This window comes from Cheilinus undulatus, linkage group 19 (assembly GCF_018320785.1).
Source record: "Cheilinus undulatus linkage group 19, ASM1832078v1, whole genome shotgun sequence".
Lineage (NCBI taxonomy): Eukaryota > Metazoa > Chordata > Actinopteri > Labriformes > Labridae > Cheilinus > Cheilinus undulatus.
The window spans coordinates 9,018,244-9,033,903 of NC_054883.1; the positions used below are offsets into that span (position 1 = coordinate 9,018,244).

Genomic DNA, 15,660 nt, shown 5'->3' on the forward strand with positions numbered 1-15,660 from the left:
TGCAAAAAGAAAAAAAGAAGGAGAATAGTTCAACTATCTACACAATGCCAACATATTTGTGCAATTTTAGAGAGTTTTCAGGGGTTTGCCAGCATTTTTTTATGGAAATTGCAAACAACAAAACCCAAAACCCTGTTGTTTGTTTCTCTTATTTTTGTTATAGTTTGCTTGCTATTTTAGGGAATTAAAATCAATAAAATACCCATTATTTGGTGCCTTAGACTTCGATTTTTGTTGCAGTTTACTATAACAGATATCATTCTTGTTTAGTTTTTACTAGTACCTTGTTATTTTAAAATTCTGGTACCCTGACAAACTTTGTTATGTAGATTTTAATGGTGCCATTGTGAAGATCTTCAAATTCTGCTGTACACTAATATAAGAAGCTATGATAAAGTAAAGCTCACATTATTGCATCAATAACTACGATTTTTGTGTATGATCTAGGAATGTACAACATCAGCTGATATGCCAGTATTTACAAATTATTTTTATCTGATACAGATACTTAATATAGTTCAGACTAGGGCTGAACATTTTGGGAAAATACTCTAATCGCAATTTTTTCCCATATGTTGCGATTATTTTTAAGTTGCTCATCTTGTGTATTTCCAACAAACACAAATAGAAATAATTCTAAGTAGGGCTGGATGATTTTGAACAAAAAGTCGTAGGGACTGTTGTGTTGAAGGGAATGATCATTTCTGTCGTTCTCAGAATTTTGTGCAAACTATTCTAAAAACAACAAGTTCATAACATCTCTGCTGCAAAAATAATGGTATTAAACTGGTATGTTGACACACATTCCCATCCTTCTGCAATTTGAAAACTGCACAGTCATATTGTGATTTAATTTAAATTTTGACCTAAAACTTCAGTCCTCAAAACACACAATTTAAAGCCTGAAGATGAACAAATTAACAAATTCCAGTCCTTAAGACACACTTTTTCAGGGGTTCGCCATTTTCCGGTGCTTTAGACATTGATTTTTGTTGTGGTTTACTATTATGGATATCATTCTTGTTTAGTTTTTGCTAGTATCTTGTTATTTTAAAATTCTGGTATCCTGACAACCTTTGTTATGTAGATTTAATGGTGACTTTGTGAAGTTCTTCAAATTCCGCTGTACCAAAACGGAGGACAACACACCAATATAAGAGGCTATGATAAAGTAAAGCTCACATTAAACCATTCTCAAAACACACAATTTAAAGCCTGTGGATGCACAAATTAACAAATTCCAGTCCTTAAGACACTTTAAAGTGTAAGGAATGATGATGAATAAAAAAACACACCTAGGTTGACATAGGTCTGTTGGTCCAGCCTCAAACTCCACTCTTATTTGTTTGTACAGCCAATATTTACAGCTGATATAGCCAGATTCTTACAGCCAAAATATCAGATTTAAATGGAGGCAGAAATTTTGACGCTAATTCAAATTTTAAGCGTATATCTGCCAGTAGTAATAATAAAGGATCAGTATGTTATTTCCTTCAACATTTACAGCACATCCACATTTTGCATTTAAACAAAGTCTGAAGCCAACATTGTCTGCTTAAAGCTCCTGAGAGGAACTTTAAGATTGTGTTATAATGCCTTTTTTTCTCATTTTCTTCTCTTTCATTCTGGATAGTTTTATCTGTCAAACATTTAAGCCACCATCAATACTCAATAAAAGATTGACAGCCTGATGCTGATTTCTTTACATGATACTCATCCAGCAGCAGGAATTACATGACATACAATAACTGTATTTAGAAAGTAGTCTCCTTACTAGTGGTCTTATTTGCTTTTAACAGGTCATAAAGAGCAGGGGCTGAAAGAAACTAAGTACCTTTACTCAAATTACTGTAATTGAGTAGCGTTTACTTGTGCTTTTTGAGTATTGTGAAACCATTAATTTTACTTTTACTTAAGCACATTTTGGGTTAAGTACTGTACTTAAATACAAATCAAAAAGCATCAGGTACTGAGAAAAGACAAAAACTAAAACTCTAAATGGGGAGGTTCTAGCTTTCTGCTAACAACATGAAACTGGCCAGGTGTTTGGCTTTGACTACACACGGCAGTCAGTACATGGTGAATGATTCCACATCACATACCAAAACAATGTTTGTATTTGTCTTTATTATAAAGGTGAGACTTTACCTGAACAACCTGCCAGGAGATCCATATTTCCATGTTTTTATTGCCAATGAGGAAAGGTCATATTTTTCTGTACTACTCATCAGTAGCTACTCAGTATGTCAGGGGTCATCAAGTACATTGGCACAAGGGCCAGATTCAGTCTTAACAGAGTCTCTGGGGGCCGGACTTCCAAATAAAGAAAAATTAAATCAATGTTTTGTTCTGATCAACATATATGTTTTTGTGTGTGTATTTTCTTTCAAAACACAGGACATTTATAGGCATTACAGTGAGCTCTATCCTGATCTATAATGCCAGATAAGGAGACAGGCATGCCCACAGAATTGACTGGAAAGAATGGGCCCTCAATTATGATTTAGCACCAATATGAACTCATGTTTCACACTCTTCACTGCTTCATTCTGCCATTTCTGCAACACTCTGTGCCACTATAAAACCCATTTTTGCCACTTTTTGCTATTTTATCACTCTTTAACCCATTTTCCTGCTTTTTCACTGCTTTGCTATTGGCTATTTTTGCACCATTTTGCAACTTTTAACCCATTTTTGATACTTCTTGCCTCTTTAACCCATTTCTTTGCCATTCTTTAACTCCTTTAAATCAATTTTCTTGCCTGTTTTATCCCTCCTTTATCCATTTTTGCCACTTTATGTCAATTTTTGCCACTTTTCGACTTTTTTCACCATTATTGCCACTTTGTATCCATTTTTGCTACTTTTTGCACCTTTTTTCCTCTTATACTAATGTTTTGCCACATTTGAACTCTTTTCACCACTTTTCTTGTAAGTTTTTGTCCTTTTGTGCCACTCCACAACCCATTTGAATGCTTATCACCCACTCTCTAACCGCTTTATCTGGCCCTTTTAGCCAGTTTTAATACATGTTTTAAAATATTTACTATTTACTACTGCTTTTTTAACAGCTGCAACCATTTAAAGCCAAAAGGTCCTTTTAGAACCACTACATTTTCTTTTGCTCCTTTGCTGAATTTAATGATCTCCTAGGGGTCGGACAGGAAGCTTTGGGGGGCCTAATTTGGCCCCCGGGCCACCAGTTGATGATCAGTGCAGTAAGTTGTGTAAACTTACTTGAATAGATTTATAGGTCTGTAATTTTACTTCTACTTATGTACATTTTAACCTAAGTAAATGTACTTTTACCTGAGTACAACAGTCTTGTTCTATTTCTAACTCTGAGAGGCTTAAGGATCAACACTGGTTAGTTTCATCAACTTCTGAATGCAGTTTTAAGTAGTATTTTAAATGCATGGCTCCTTCCTCTAACGGAGCACTTCTCCAGTCAAATACAACAGTCAAATATATGGGTAGTAATCCCTCCCCAAAGCAGACAGAGCACAGATGATTGATATCCATGGCTTTCCTTGCCAATGAAGTGATTAAACAAAGTCGTCTGATAATGGCTCGCTCGGTTGGCGGTTCACAAATGTAATGTTGTTGTTCCAAAAATCTGCTCATTGAGCATTTCAGTGTCCTGAGCTCCAGTGTCAGTGCTCCCCGGCTATACTTATCACTGCAACTGTCGGTGGCACTGTGGGCCTTGACGCTGACACCATGCAGTCAGCCCTATTTGGACACGGCTGCAGCGCCAGTCTGTCACTGTAAACCAACGCCATTCATTCATTTTCTAACACTCACATGAAAAACCGGCTGCATTTCTGTGTTGGTTGGTTTCACCGATAAAATCCCTCACTCAAGTTTCTCCCCCAACTCCAGAGAGCTGCTAAATCGAGCGAGCTGAACAGGCACTTTCGACTTGACACACAGACACACAGTCCTATAAACAGCAACACACGCTTACAGTTCTCAGGGAGCGGCTAACTGTTGGCTTTCTTATTAATAGGAATTACGCACGTACCCGGCGGTCATGGCGATGTTGTAGAAAGTGAGCCATGCGGTAGCGAGGGCGCTTTTCGTTCTCTTCTTGTTGTTGTTTTCCTTCTCCTCAACCGTGCCGTCCTCCTCGCTGGACGCCATGGTACCGGGGGCAGGGTGGGGAACTCAGGAAAGGAGCTGACAGCTGGGGCTGGTGGGGAGGGGAGGCAGCAGGGTCATCCATCCATCTAACCGCCCACGGTTCCCCCTCTCTCGCGGGAATAGTGCTGCGACAAGTGCGTGGCCTGCCGGTGGGTCAGGGAGTGATTTTTACTGAGTAGCTTATTATACAGCAGCTTAAGAAGCACACCTTTTATCCTGATAATACCAGTTCTGCAATGGTGGAATGAATCCAAGGGTATTTTGTCAAGGACTCAAGGCAAGTAGCCACTGTCTTCTACTCCATTTAAATAGTTATTCTAGTTTATAAACTGCTTTGACATATGCACTAAAGAACCAGAAACCCCAACAGAAAAATCATCCAAGATTAACCAAAAGATAAATAAACATCAGTCTATACAGGGGCCCAAATACAAGACAAAAGTCTGGAGCAGTGTTACTCAACCCTGCTCAGCCAAGGAGTCAAATTGTTGAAAAATAACTTTGCAAGAGCCACAATCAAAGTGGTGAAAAGTGGCAAAATGGGCTAAAGGGGCAATAAAAATAAGTTAAAGTGGCACAAATGGTCAAAAAGTGGGTGAAAAGTGGCAAAAAAATGAGTGACAGGTGGAATAATTGGTCCAAATGCAGCAAAAATGTGCGAAAAGTGACTAAAATGTGTAAAAAACAGCAAAAAAGGTGTGGAAAATTGGCAAAAAGGAGCAAAGAGTGACAAAAATGGGGGAAAATGGCATTTAATGGCAAAAGGCAGCTTTAATTGTTGGAAGGTTGGCAAAAAGGGGAAAGAAAGTACAAAAAGCAGGATAAAAGTGGCAAAAACTTATGAAAAAGGGCAAAAATTGGCAACAAGTGTCAAAAAGAAGTGGCAAAAATGGGCTAAAAGCAGCAGAAATTGATTAATAATTGGCAAAAAGGGAAAAAAGATGCAAAAAAAATGCTAATGGAAATATACATAGAAAAAATAAAGGTTGTCAATTAAGTGTGACAATTAAAGCCTACTGTATAACTGTGGGAAACAAACTGATTAATATGATTGCCATGGATAATTTCTGAGGTCAAAGTTTCCCTTTTTAAAGGTTTTCTGGGTGAATAATATTTCAAATTAAGACACAAAAGAGGCACAAATCATCACAAAAGAGCCACATGTGGGTCAAGGACCACACATTGAGTAACACTGGTCTAGAACATGTTTTGTCCCCTTTCCAAGAACCAGTGATATTTATTTTGAATGTTCTTTGTTGCACATATTCGATGGAAATACACAGACAAAAAAATAAAGGTTGACAATTAAACCTGATATCTAAAGCTTACTGTATTGTGTGGGAAACAAACTGACTTGCAATGGATTATTTTTGAGGTCAAAACGTCCTTATTTAAGGTTTTCTGGGGAAATGTTTTTCCAAGTAAGACTTAAAAGAGACACGTCACCAGCAGCCATTCATACAGTTAACAGTGTACTCCCAAAAGTTTCATGTATAATCCTAAAAAAATTCAAGCAAATTCCCCCTAAAATTTCTGGGCAAATTCCAAAATAGTACAAATACATTCCTGATTTTACAAATAAATGTCCTGAAATTTCAATGAAAATGCCCAAACATTTCCAAACAAATTACCACAAACATCCAAGGAAAACATACGGAGCAAATTTCCCCAAAACTTTCAAGAAAACTCTCAAAAAAATACAAACGTATCTGCTAAATTTCCTTGAAAATATTTGAGAATTTTCAAACTGATTCCCTGAAATATCCAAACAGCCAATTCTCCCAGCAATTTAGCAAAACTTCAATGAGCATTCTGGACAATTATCTAGTAGAAATCTGTTGTAGAAAAGCCAAAATGTTAAGTCCTCATATGTGCATGCAGGGTCTTAGGAGGATATCTCACCTTTGGCCACTAGATGGCAGTATAAATACAATAAAACAACGCTTCCTGTTGCATCAACAGCCCTTTGATGTCTCCATTACTTTTGTTGTAATCAAGTCCACATATGTTTGCTGATTCTGGAGATAATTCGAGTAGAGTCTGACTCTTGTAGAGCTACACTTAAAATAATGCTGTCCATCTCCAAGACTATTTTTGATTTTAAAATGTTAAAGTTTAAGGCTTTATCAGCTCCCTGAGATGCCTCTCATTTATATTTCCTTCAAGATAGAGCGTCAGACAGCCTTTGTTTATCCTGTGCAGTGAGTAACGGGCCAGTCACATCACCGCCACACCGAGGTATACAATACCTAGTGCAGTGTAAGCAGTTAGGTGAGCAGAGAGCCAGGGCTGTGGTGTGTGGAAAATGCTAGTGGAGGCAGACAATGCACTGGTCTGAGGCCTGACCAGCCCTCAGAGGGACAGGGGTCGCCTCACTGCGACAACAGCCCCCCGTCTCCCTCCCTTTCTTTTTCTTTTTTTTTTCAGCTGCTCTCAGCATGGGTACGGGGAGGACGCTGAAGTTCGCCCTGTGCGAGGTGCTGCAGTTTGCAGGCCTGTGCGTACCACTCTTCATAGTCATGCAGAGGTTTGCAGTCATCGTAGCAAAGGTCAAAACTTCGACGCAGCCCCCTGGGGACAGCAGCACAGCCTACTGGTTAATTGTGGCCTCCTCCATTGCGTATGTCACCTCCACTGCTCTGCTGATATGGGTACCCCTGAAGTACATGGTCTTCATGAAGAAAAAGTTCCTCATTGGAAGGAAGAAATGGTGAGTTTCTGCTGCCTTTGTCCTGACATTGAAGGCCTCTGGAGCCAGAAATGAAGGTCTAACACCGTATGATCAACACTGGAAATCCCGGTGCTACACTGACCTGACAACTGGCAGGCTAGTTTGAGTCTAAGCAGGCCTCTATCTGGTTTGAACTGCACTTGGCTGGTGAAAATCCTGAGTTAGCAAGTCCTGCAACTGCCTTTGTCTTCCTTCCTTACTTTTTGTCTTTCCCTTCCTTTGTCTTTGTATCAGGAGGCCTGTAGCCCTTGTGTATGTGATCCTGTCCACATTACCCTGCTTTGCCTTTCTCATCGCCAGCTCTGAGGTACTACATGCTAATTTATTGATTTTGTTTCATTACTCCAGTTTGTGATTATTAACTTTAACCAGCAGTCTTACTGATTCTGTGTTTATGATGTAAAGGAGCTATTATAAATTTAGAAAGCACCTAAATATTTAGAGCAACAACTACATAAAAGGATGTAAGAGAGCAGCATCACAATCTTAGACGTCTGTGTGACGAATAAAGGTGATGATTTGTGAGGAACCCTTTGGTTCTCAGGGGAGCCCTTTGGATAAGGAGCTACTGATAAGCAGCTTGAAACCTCTTCCTGCTCAAGCTGCCCTTGTCGAATCATCTGTCCATGAGGCACATTTTCACTTCCTCGCTGGCTGCAGCCCAGAACCTATTTGCTGTTTTATGTGGTCGTTTCTAGAGCCCAAGTCTTTGACCTTTTCGGCCCTTGCTTATCTGGTGTCTTTTACATAAGAGCCATAAATTCTGCTTAGATGACCAACTTGAATGCTTTGTTCTGTGTCCTGTTGGTTTGAAGTTCTGACTCAGGCAAATATCTTAGCTGCAAGATATTTGGCCCAGTATACTTTAAGGTTAGAACTGTAGTTCTAAAAACATCCATTGTTGTAGTGGAAAACTGACAGATTCATTTCTGATTTGAGGTTCACATATGACTGATGATAAACTATTTTTTGCTACCTTCACAGGTTCAGATAAACAACAACTTGAAAATTGATACCTTCCAGGAGCTGCCTGTTTCTCTCGTCCTCTTCTCTCTCATCTGTATTGATGTTGTGGAGAGGATACGTCACTGCAGACTGACTGGCAAGGGTGAGCACATTAATCTTCCGCCAACCTCAGATGGACAGACAACATAAAGAGAAAAGTTAGTTAGTTTGAGTTAGAAACCGAACAGGAACTCCATATTCTCTTTCTTCATGTTAGCATTGAAAAATATGTGCGCACCTGGTGAAAGTGGCAGGAAATGTCTCTAACACTTCTTGTAACCCACTGCTGAATGGACAAAACTACAGTCGTGTTTTTTCGAGGAAAGCATTGACCTGGTTTCAGTAAATCCCCGCTTATGTGGTATTCCTTGGGAAAACTCACAGGCTGTCTCTGCTTCTATTAGACAAATTAATCTTTAGAATTACTAAGATCACAAGATCCGGCGATGGCAAGTTGTAGTTTCAAATTAGAGTGCATATTCATGTTCTTAGTGACTTATTTCACTGTTAATAAAAGGCATATTAACAAAATCCAACTCAGAAAAAGGATTCTGTGTAAAAAGTGATTAAAACAAAATATAGGTATTTGCAAATTCTTCAGTTGAATTCAGTATAAAGACAAGATATTTCATGTTCAAACTTATAGACTTGTTTAATATACACAGTCTAAATTTGATGCCTGCAACATGTTCCAAAAAAGCAGGTACAGGGGCAAGAAAAGACTGGGAAGGTAGAGGAATGCTCATAAAACCCGGGAACATCCCAAAGGTAAAGGTAATTGGGAAAAGATAGTGGTACCCAGCCGTACAAAGCAGATGGATTCCCCTGTTTCTGCATTTCTCACTCCATCCATCTTGTAAAGCTCCGGTCTGAACCGTTTGGGCCAGGTTAGAAAGTGACAGAACGAATCAGCGACAAGGGGCAGTATTTTCGAGCACGGCGAGGCATGATGTGAGCAAGCAGCAACAAGTGCAATTATGGTGGAAGACATTAGCATGGATGCTGCTAAAGTGCCAGTTTTATCAGAACTTGACAACATTTCTTAATTAATAGCAGAACAAAGAACAGCAGTGAGTTGTTTTCTTTTCAAAAACGAAAAAAGTCGTGTACTGACATGTCTACAGTTGCCATGGTTCGCGTGTATGCAGTTCTCTATGGATTTACTCCTTAGTAGTGGCTACGTCGTGTGTTGTTGCTCTGATTGGCCCGTAAAGATGTCGTTCATCCAATCACCCTCTGACTGTTTTTTCAAAGGCTCTGCCCTTTCCAAAATGCTCTCTATGGAAGGTTTTCCAGATAGATGTGTGAAACACATCGACCCATACTTGGGCAGCCCATCTGGCATTTGCCCAAAATCCAGATGCCCAGTTTTTCACTGGCTACTACTAAACTGGCTTGTATGCAGTCCAGACCTGTCTACCATTGCAAATGCAAGGTGCAGAAAGAAGCGCAAAATATTACAATAGAATCTCTGCACTGTTGAACACCTGAAGATTGCCATCAATCTTAGAATGGATTTTAAAAATTGCTATAACTGACAGATAATCTATTATTTGACTTGAAAGGATGACCATGTGAAATTGCTTACTTGGCTAATCATGCACATCCCTAAGTCTAATAAGCAATAAACTTATGTTGAAATGTAATTTTATGTTGTATGAACCCGCTGCTTGTTGAAAATCTCTTTTCTCTTCTTAGCTAATGACATGGAGAGAGATGCTGAAATCCCCTCCACTGTCCTCACACATGTGGAGCAGGTAACACCAGTAACACCCATCACTCCGGTGGTGCCCGGGCCAGCTGTGCCTGGGCAAGTTGTGCCGAATCCCATAACCCCCGGAGCAAACCAGCACAACAGCAGGAACCAAAATGGAGCAGGGAATCGGCCAGAGACCAACGGGACAGTCCCAGGGATACCTGCAAATACTGGGAGACCTTTTAGTATGTCTGGATTGAGCTCACAGTCAGCAAGCACCGCAGCATACCGTGCACCCCCGTACACCTACACAGGTCCGCTGAGATTCCTGTGTGCCAGTGATGCTCGAGCAGATGTTTTTGTGGACGGCTTCATGTTCTGGTTGGACACGGTAGAGATGGTGAGGGTGGCAGGACATCCCCTGGTCTACTACTCAGGCTGGGTGTTCCCAATCTATATCTTCAGCTACCTGTCCTGTCTGCGTGTGGTTATAATGCCTCACAGTCCACTGCTTTCCTCGCTAGGAGTGGTGGTGCAGGACTTGCCCTTCTTTTTCATACGTGTTGGCCTTGTTGCCTTCTTTGGCTTCGTCACGCCCATCCTTTACCTGATGAAGAATCTGTTGGTTGTCCTCGCCTTTATTTATTTCAATTTCATGACTAAGCTGAGGGTCTTCAACACAGAGAGAATGATCCTTTGAGACCAGAGCTTCCAGTAAAGACAGTCCAACATTAAAAACATGTATTAGGTGAAATTCATTGGTACTCTTTGGAACGCTATGATGCTGCAATTCAGGAGGTGGTTGCACTTGAGTTTTGTAAATTCAAACTAAGCCTGGTTATCCCAATCTCTAGTAAGAAACTGGCTATCAAAGAATGTAGTCTCATTTTATCATGACTTATTGGACAGGATAGCTGAAGAGACAGGTAATATGGTAAGAGCGAGTGGTGGAAGACATTCATTCAGGACTGTAGCCTCTATGGGTGCCTGTTTTACAAACTGAGCAAAACCAGCAGCCGGTTTTGTATTGAATCCAATCAAAAAAGACACTACACTTGGGGAAAGTACTTTAAGATGTTTAGCCTCTCAACTTAAAGGCGTCTGAAGCTGTAACTGTCTCTACATCTCAAGTAGCCTTTTGGGAAAGTAGTTCAACATTTCAAAAACCTTTACCATCTATAGATGGCTCTTAAATAAACTTAAACTGGAACAAAATTATCACTAATTTAAAATATCCCAGGTATAAAACACTTGCTCCAGTATGCTTTTCAGTTTTTCAGTAATTCCACCAAGAAACTGCAAGGTGCAAATGGTAGACCTTACAGAACAAACTGAGCAAACTCTGATAGCCCTTCTGATTTACAACCACACCAGAGATATAAAAACGGTTCTACAGAAGCCATCTTCATGTATAGACTCCTGAAAATGTATTAACAATTCAGGCAGATTGCCCCTAAAATCTTCCTGAGTTGGCTGTAAATGAATGCATCGTACGGAGGGAGAATATCCTTGTCAGATTGGAGGTCAGAGCAGGTTTCAGGAAGCAAGGCATGAACAACATGGTAGGGGCTGAAAATGCAATAGAGTCTGCCTTAATCTGCTTGTGTAGTTCAATAATTCACAGTATTAATGAAAGAGCAAAGAATTATATCTCACCAGTCACTGGGTAAATAGTCCATAATTGTGTGCTGGTCCCAGGATATCAAGCAAAAATTCACACAATTCGTGCAAATAACTCACTCCACTCACATGTTAAATTTATGAGTACAAGAGCCCCCAAATGGGGCTTTCCTCTTTCTTTCTTTCTTCCGGCATTTCTGTCAGTTGACTACACTGAGAGTGCCGAGTGCTGACCGTGGTGTTAATTTGGTAGAAGATGGCTGAAATCAGACACGTTTTTTCACAACTTACCAGGCAATCCAACTTCCTCCTTTTTAGTCCTGTTTTGGCAGAACAGGCATTTTGTGTCGTATAGCTCATGGTAGCCACAGACAGACACCACAAGTTACTCCTCCATTTTCAGGTTGAATGAAACTCCTCCACCCCAGGCTGGTCCTTTGGAGATTCTCCATTGACGTATTTGAAATACATCACTGGAGGATCCCCATGCTGATTGGCTATTAAGTTCAGATTTTTTAACTCTTGTGAATAAACATATAAGGTGAACAACATTGAGCACAGCATTAATTTGCTTCAACTGCACAAATTACTCGCTCAAGTCGTTCAATTTGTGCCGCACATTTGCAGCGTTCACGCCGCCTGAGGTGACTTGCTTTAAATCCCGTCTTTACATAAGCTTTACATGTAATTAACTGGCACAAATTACTTTTTCTTGCTTCTGGTGTGAAGACAACATTAGGCTACAAGTTTTAGGCAGACAGGGTGCTATAGGTTCATCATGGGGTCTGAGGCTGGAGGGGCTGGGGCAGCTTGGTAGCCAAGGTCAAACTCAACAGCATCTCTTTAGTCCATTTTGTCCAGTAATTTTTCAACAGATCACAGATTTTTCCATGTCCCTGTTGATATGCAAGGACATCTAGAGCATGGCCTGGGTTGTACCAATCCACCATCCAGCCTGATGGTGCCATCAGGTGGGCTTATTCGTCATTACAGGCCTTCCTCTTGCCTCAAATTTTTGGCCCTAGGATGCCTAAAAGTTCTGCAGAGTACTGCACCTCCTCCCAACCACTTGTGGCGATTTTTTCCTGAATATTTCCTGCTGCGTTCCCACATTGGCTGACTTTACATTGAAAATTACAAGAGGGCTGGAAGGACAATTCTGATTAACAGAGTCAGAGAAAAATTCAGCTATTTGTGTTCATACATACAGCTGAGCCTGAAAATTTTAGGATTTTTTTCAGGAGTTTTTTTTTTCTGCATGAATAGGGCTTTTTACATTCTTCCAATTAAAATGGGATTATTTTATATCAGCTTCCAAACACATAACACAGATAGACACTCTCCATACCAAAGAAACTGTCAATAGGAAAAAAAACCCAGGCACAATCTTAGTAAGAGATTTACTGAATTTTGGTGCAACCGAACCCAAAATTTGAATGAGTCAATGCCATATTAAAGAGCTATTTTGTGAAATGTGTGATGGTACTTTTTACAAGCCGAATAGGAAGTCATTAGCAATGTTTTCCCATAAAGGACATAATGTGTCCGATGTTGTGTTGTAATTTACCTCTATGTTTGAACAAACTTTTTTCTTTTTTTTTTTTACCCCTCACCAAGTATGGCACTTTGAGAATGTATCTGTGATGTCATTTGATAATACATGGCATACTATTTTTTACCTTAAATAAATGCAGTGAATGTGTAAAAGCATAATTCCATGTTGTTGACATGAGGTTTTTCTTTGCTAAGTTATATTCTCTAATGGGAAAGTGTGAGTTGTTCATTGAAACATATTTTGGTAAGATTAATAAAGAAAACATTCAGTGGCATTGAAGTTTCACAGATGTATTTTACTCTGCACTGAAGTTCAACTAAGGAACGCAGCGTACATGTGCAGTATGTTTTTGACCTCCACTCAAAACCTCTTCTCTGGAATTCTATCCCTTTTCTTCCCAAACTGTCCCAGGAGAACAGGTTTCCTGGCTAGAACAGTCCCGTCACATCTCTTCCTGCAATCACACAGTTAGAAAACACAAACTCATCACATGTGATCTGAAAACTGTCAGGTCATCAGGAAAGTTTTCAGAGGACAAACAGCATAAAGATGGTGCAATCAATCGAAATCTTTAGGTAATACATTTACACAAGTTTGCATTATTGCATGCATTATTATGTAGAGAGGTTACAAGTTAATGTTAATGTTAGACAAAAATAACCCAAGTAAATACAAAATACAGTTTTTCAATAATTATTTATTTCAATAAGAGAAAAATGCCACCCAAACCTACCTGGTCCTGTGTGAAGTAGCAATTACCCCCCCCTTGTTAAATCATGAATTAATTGTGATTGACCACATTTTTTAGAAAGCTGAGATCAAATTCACTTGCCACACCCAGGCCTGATCACTGCCAGACCTGTTGAACCAAGAAATCACTAAAATAGAACCTGTCTGACAAAGTGAGGCAGGCTAAAAGATCTCAAAAAGAATTATGCTATGATCTGAAGAATGAGGAACACAGTCACTGACTTCTGTCACTTTGAAAGCCATTTCTGAGGCTTGCAATTTCCATAGAACCACACTGAGAGCCATTATCCACAATAGTAGAAAACTTTTGAACATAAGCGAATTATCCCTGGACTCCAAAAGCGCTGCAATGACTTATCCAGGTGGTCACATAAGAACCCAGAACAAGATCTGCGGTAAAGACCTGCAGGCCTCACTGGCCTCAGTTAAGGTCAGAGTTCATGACTCAACCATAAGAAAGACACTGGGCAAAAATGGTATCCATGGGAGAATTCCAAGTCCAAAACCACTGCTGACAAAAAAGAACACAAAGGCTTGTCTCACATTTGCCACAACCATCTTGATGATTCTCAAGACTTATGGGAAAATATTCTGTGGACTGACAGCACCAAAGCTGAACTTAATGGAAAGTGTCTGACCCATTTCATCTAGTGTAAGACTAACGCATCATTTCATGAAAGAACATCATACCAGCAGTCAGACATGGTGGTGGTAGTGTGATGTCTGAGGCTGCTTTGCTGCTTCAGAACCTGGACCACTTGCAGTAATTGATGGAACCATGAATTCTACTCTCTACCTAATAAAACTTGTTAGGTTCTAGTTAAAGAGCTGACCACCTAAGGCCTTGTAAACATGTAACTGATTATTTTTAAAACGAATATCCCCCTTCATTCGTTTTTAAAAATACTTTCGTCCACACCTGATCGTTTACAAAAAAAACCTCGTCCACATGTAACTGGCGAATCCGCCGTTAAATGCTGCTCTAAGCATGCCAAACCCATAGGTGGCAGTGTTTTTCAGATGTGAAACCCGTGCCAGCCAATCAGAATGAACTTCCGTCATTCTATCTCTTCTGCCAGAGATTCAAACACGGTGCAAGCTGTGACCATTTCCTGGCATACACATAAAACCACGAAACCAGTGTTTTCCAAAATCTCCGTTTGGCCAGAGTTTTCAGAAAAGATTGTTTTTAGTGGCGTAAAACTGCCGTTTCGTGTGGATCACAGGCCTAAACGTATTAAAATATATGCGGTTTCCCAGAAACCCGGCTATGTGTGTACAAGACCTAAGAATCTCAAATTAAAGAGCTGATGGCAATTGAAGCAAGTTTGAGGATTTATTTCCATCCAAAGCCATGCTTTATGCTCAAGGACGCATGGCTTGGGAGTGGATGGAGATCAGAGAGACCTCTGCATGACTGAGTTGGGCTTTTAATGCTGGCTGCAGGCATATCTGTGTTCCTAACATACCTGTCAGCAATTATCACTCCCTCCAGAGATGTACCATTGTTGACCACCAGATGTCACCATTTTGACAGCATGGGAGAATTCAAAACAGCCGCCCCCGCAGAAATCCCAGTTTCTGTGTTTTAAACTGAATTCCGATAATGCTGGCAAGTTGTCAGTGAGGGCAATGGAACAAGACGAGCAGCTGGCCTGGTGTAAATCCTGTCCTGGATCAGGATGTCTGCAGATCAAACCCTTCAAAATGAACTGGGATGAACCTTTACTATTTTGTAGATGGGCCACTGGGCTGATCAGAAAATCCTGGAGGAGAATATCCAGCCATCAGTTTTTGACCTCAAACTCAAGCGCACTTGAACAGCAGGACAATGATACCAAACACACAGTCCACCTCTGAAAGGCTTAAAAAATAAAAAATGAAGGTTTTGGAGTGGCCTAGTCAAAGTCCAGATTTAAATCTCATTGAGACGCTGTGGCATGATCTTAAACAGGTTGTTCATGCTCAAAAACCCTCCACGCTAATGTCTTAATTGCACCGGCTTCTTGCTGCTGCTTGTTTATGTCACGACTCCGCTGTGCCTGAAAGTACTGCCCTTCAACGCTGATTGGTCCTGTCACTTTCTAACCGGGCCCAAACGGTTCAGACGGGAGTTTTGCAAGATGGATTCGCCCGTGAGAAACACGGAAACGGGTGTAT

The 15,660-nt window shown here is 40.2% G+C and overlaps 2 protein-coding genes across 4 annotated transcripts in view; one reads left to right on the plus strand and one right to left on the minus strand.

The window, feature by feature from the left end:
* hacd1 (3-hydroxyacyl-CoA dehydratase 1) overlaps positions 1-15,660 on the minus strand; it is an 83,960-nt gene that overhangs the window by 16,956 nt on the left and 51,344 nt on the right. For 2 of the 3 annotated variants that reach the window (XM_041813933.1, XM_041813934.1), the window contains 2 exons: positions 7,891-8,007; positions 4,025-4,286 (listed from right to left, as the gene is read on the minus strand). In XM_041813933.1, the coding sequence (XP_041669867.1) occupies positions 4,025-4,143 (119 nt within the window). In that variant the 5' untranslated portion in view covers positions 4,144-4,286; positions 7,891-8,007. Of the gene's footprint in view, positions 1-4,024; positions 4,287-7,890; positions 8,008-15,660 lie in introns of those variants that run through there. The other variant, XM_041813935.1, reaches the window with a different exon arrangement.
* LOC121527662 (transmembrane protein 236-like) lies at positions 6,582-10,275 on the plus strand. The gene is made up of 4 exons (XM_041814691.1): positions 6,582-6,853; positions 7,109-7,181; positions 7,859-7,982; positions 9,578-10,275. The coding sequence occupies exons 1-4, from the start codon at positions 6,582-6,584 to the stop codon at positions 10,273-10,275; spliced, it is 1,167 nt and encodes a 388-aa protein (XP_041670625.1).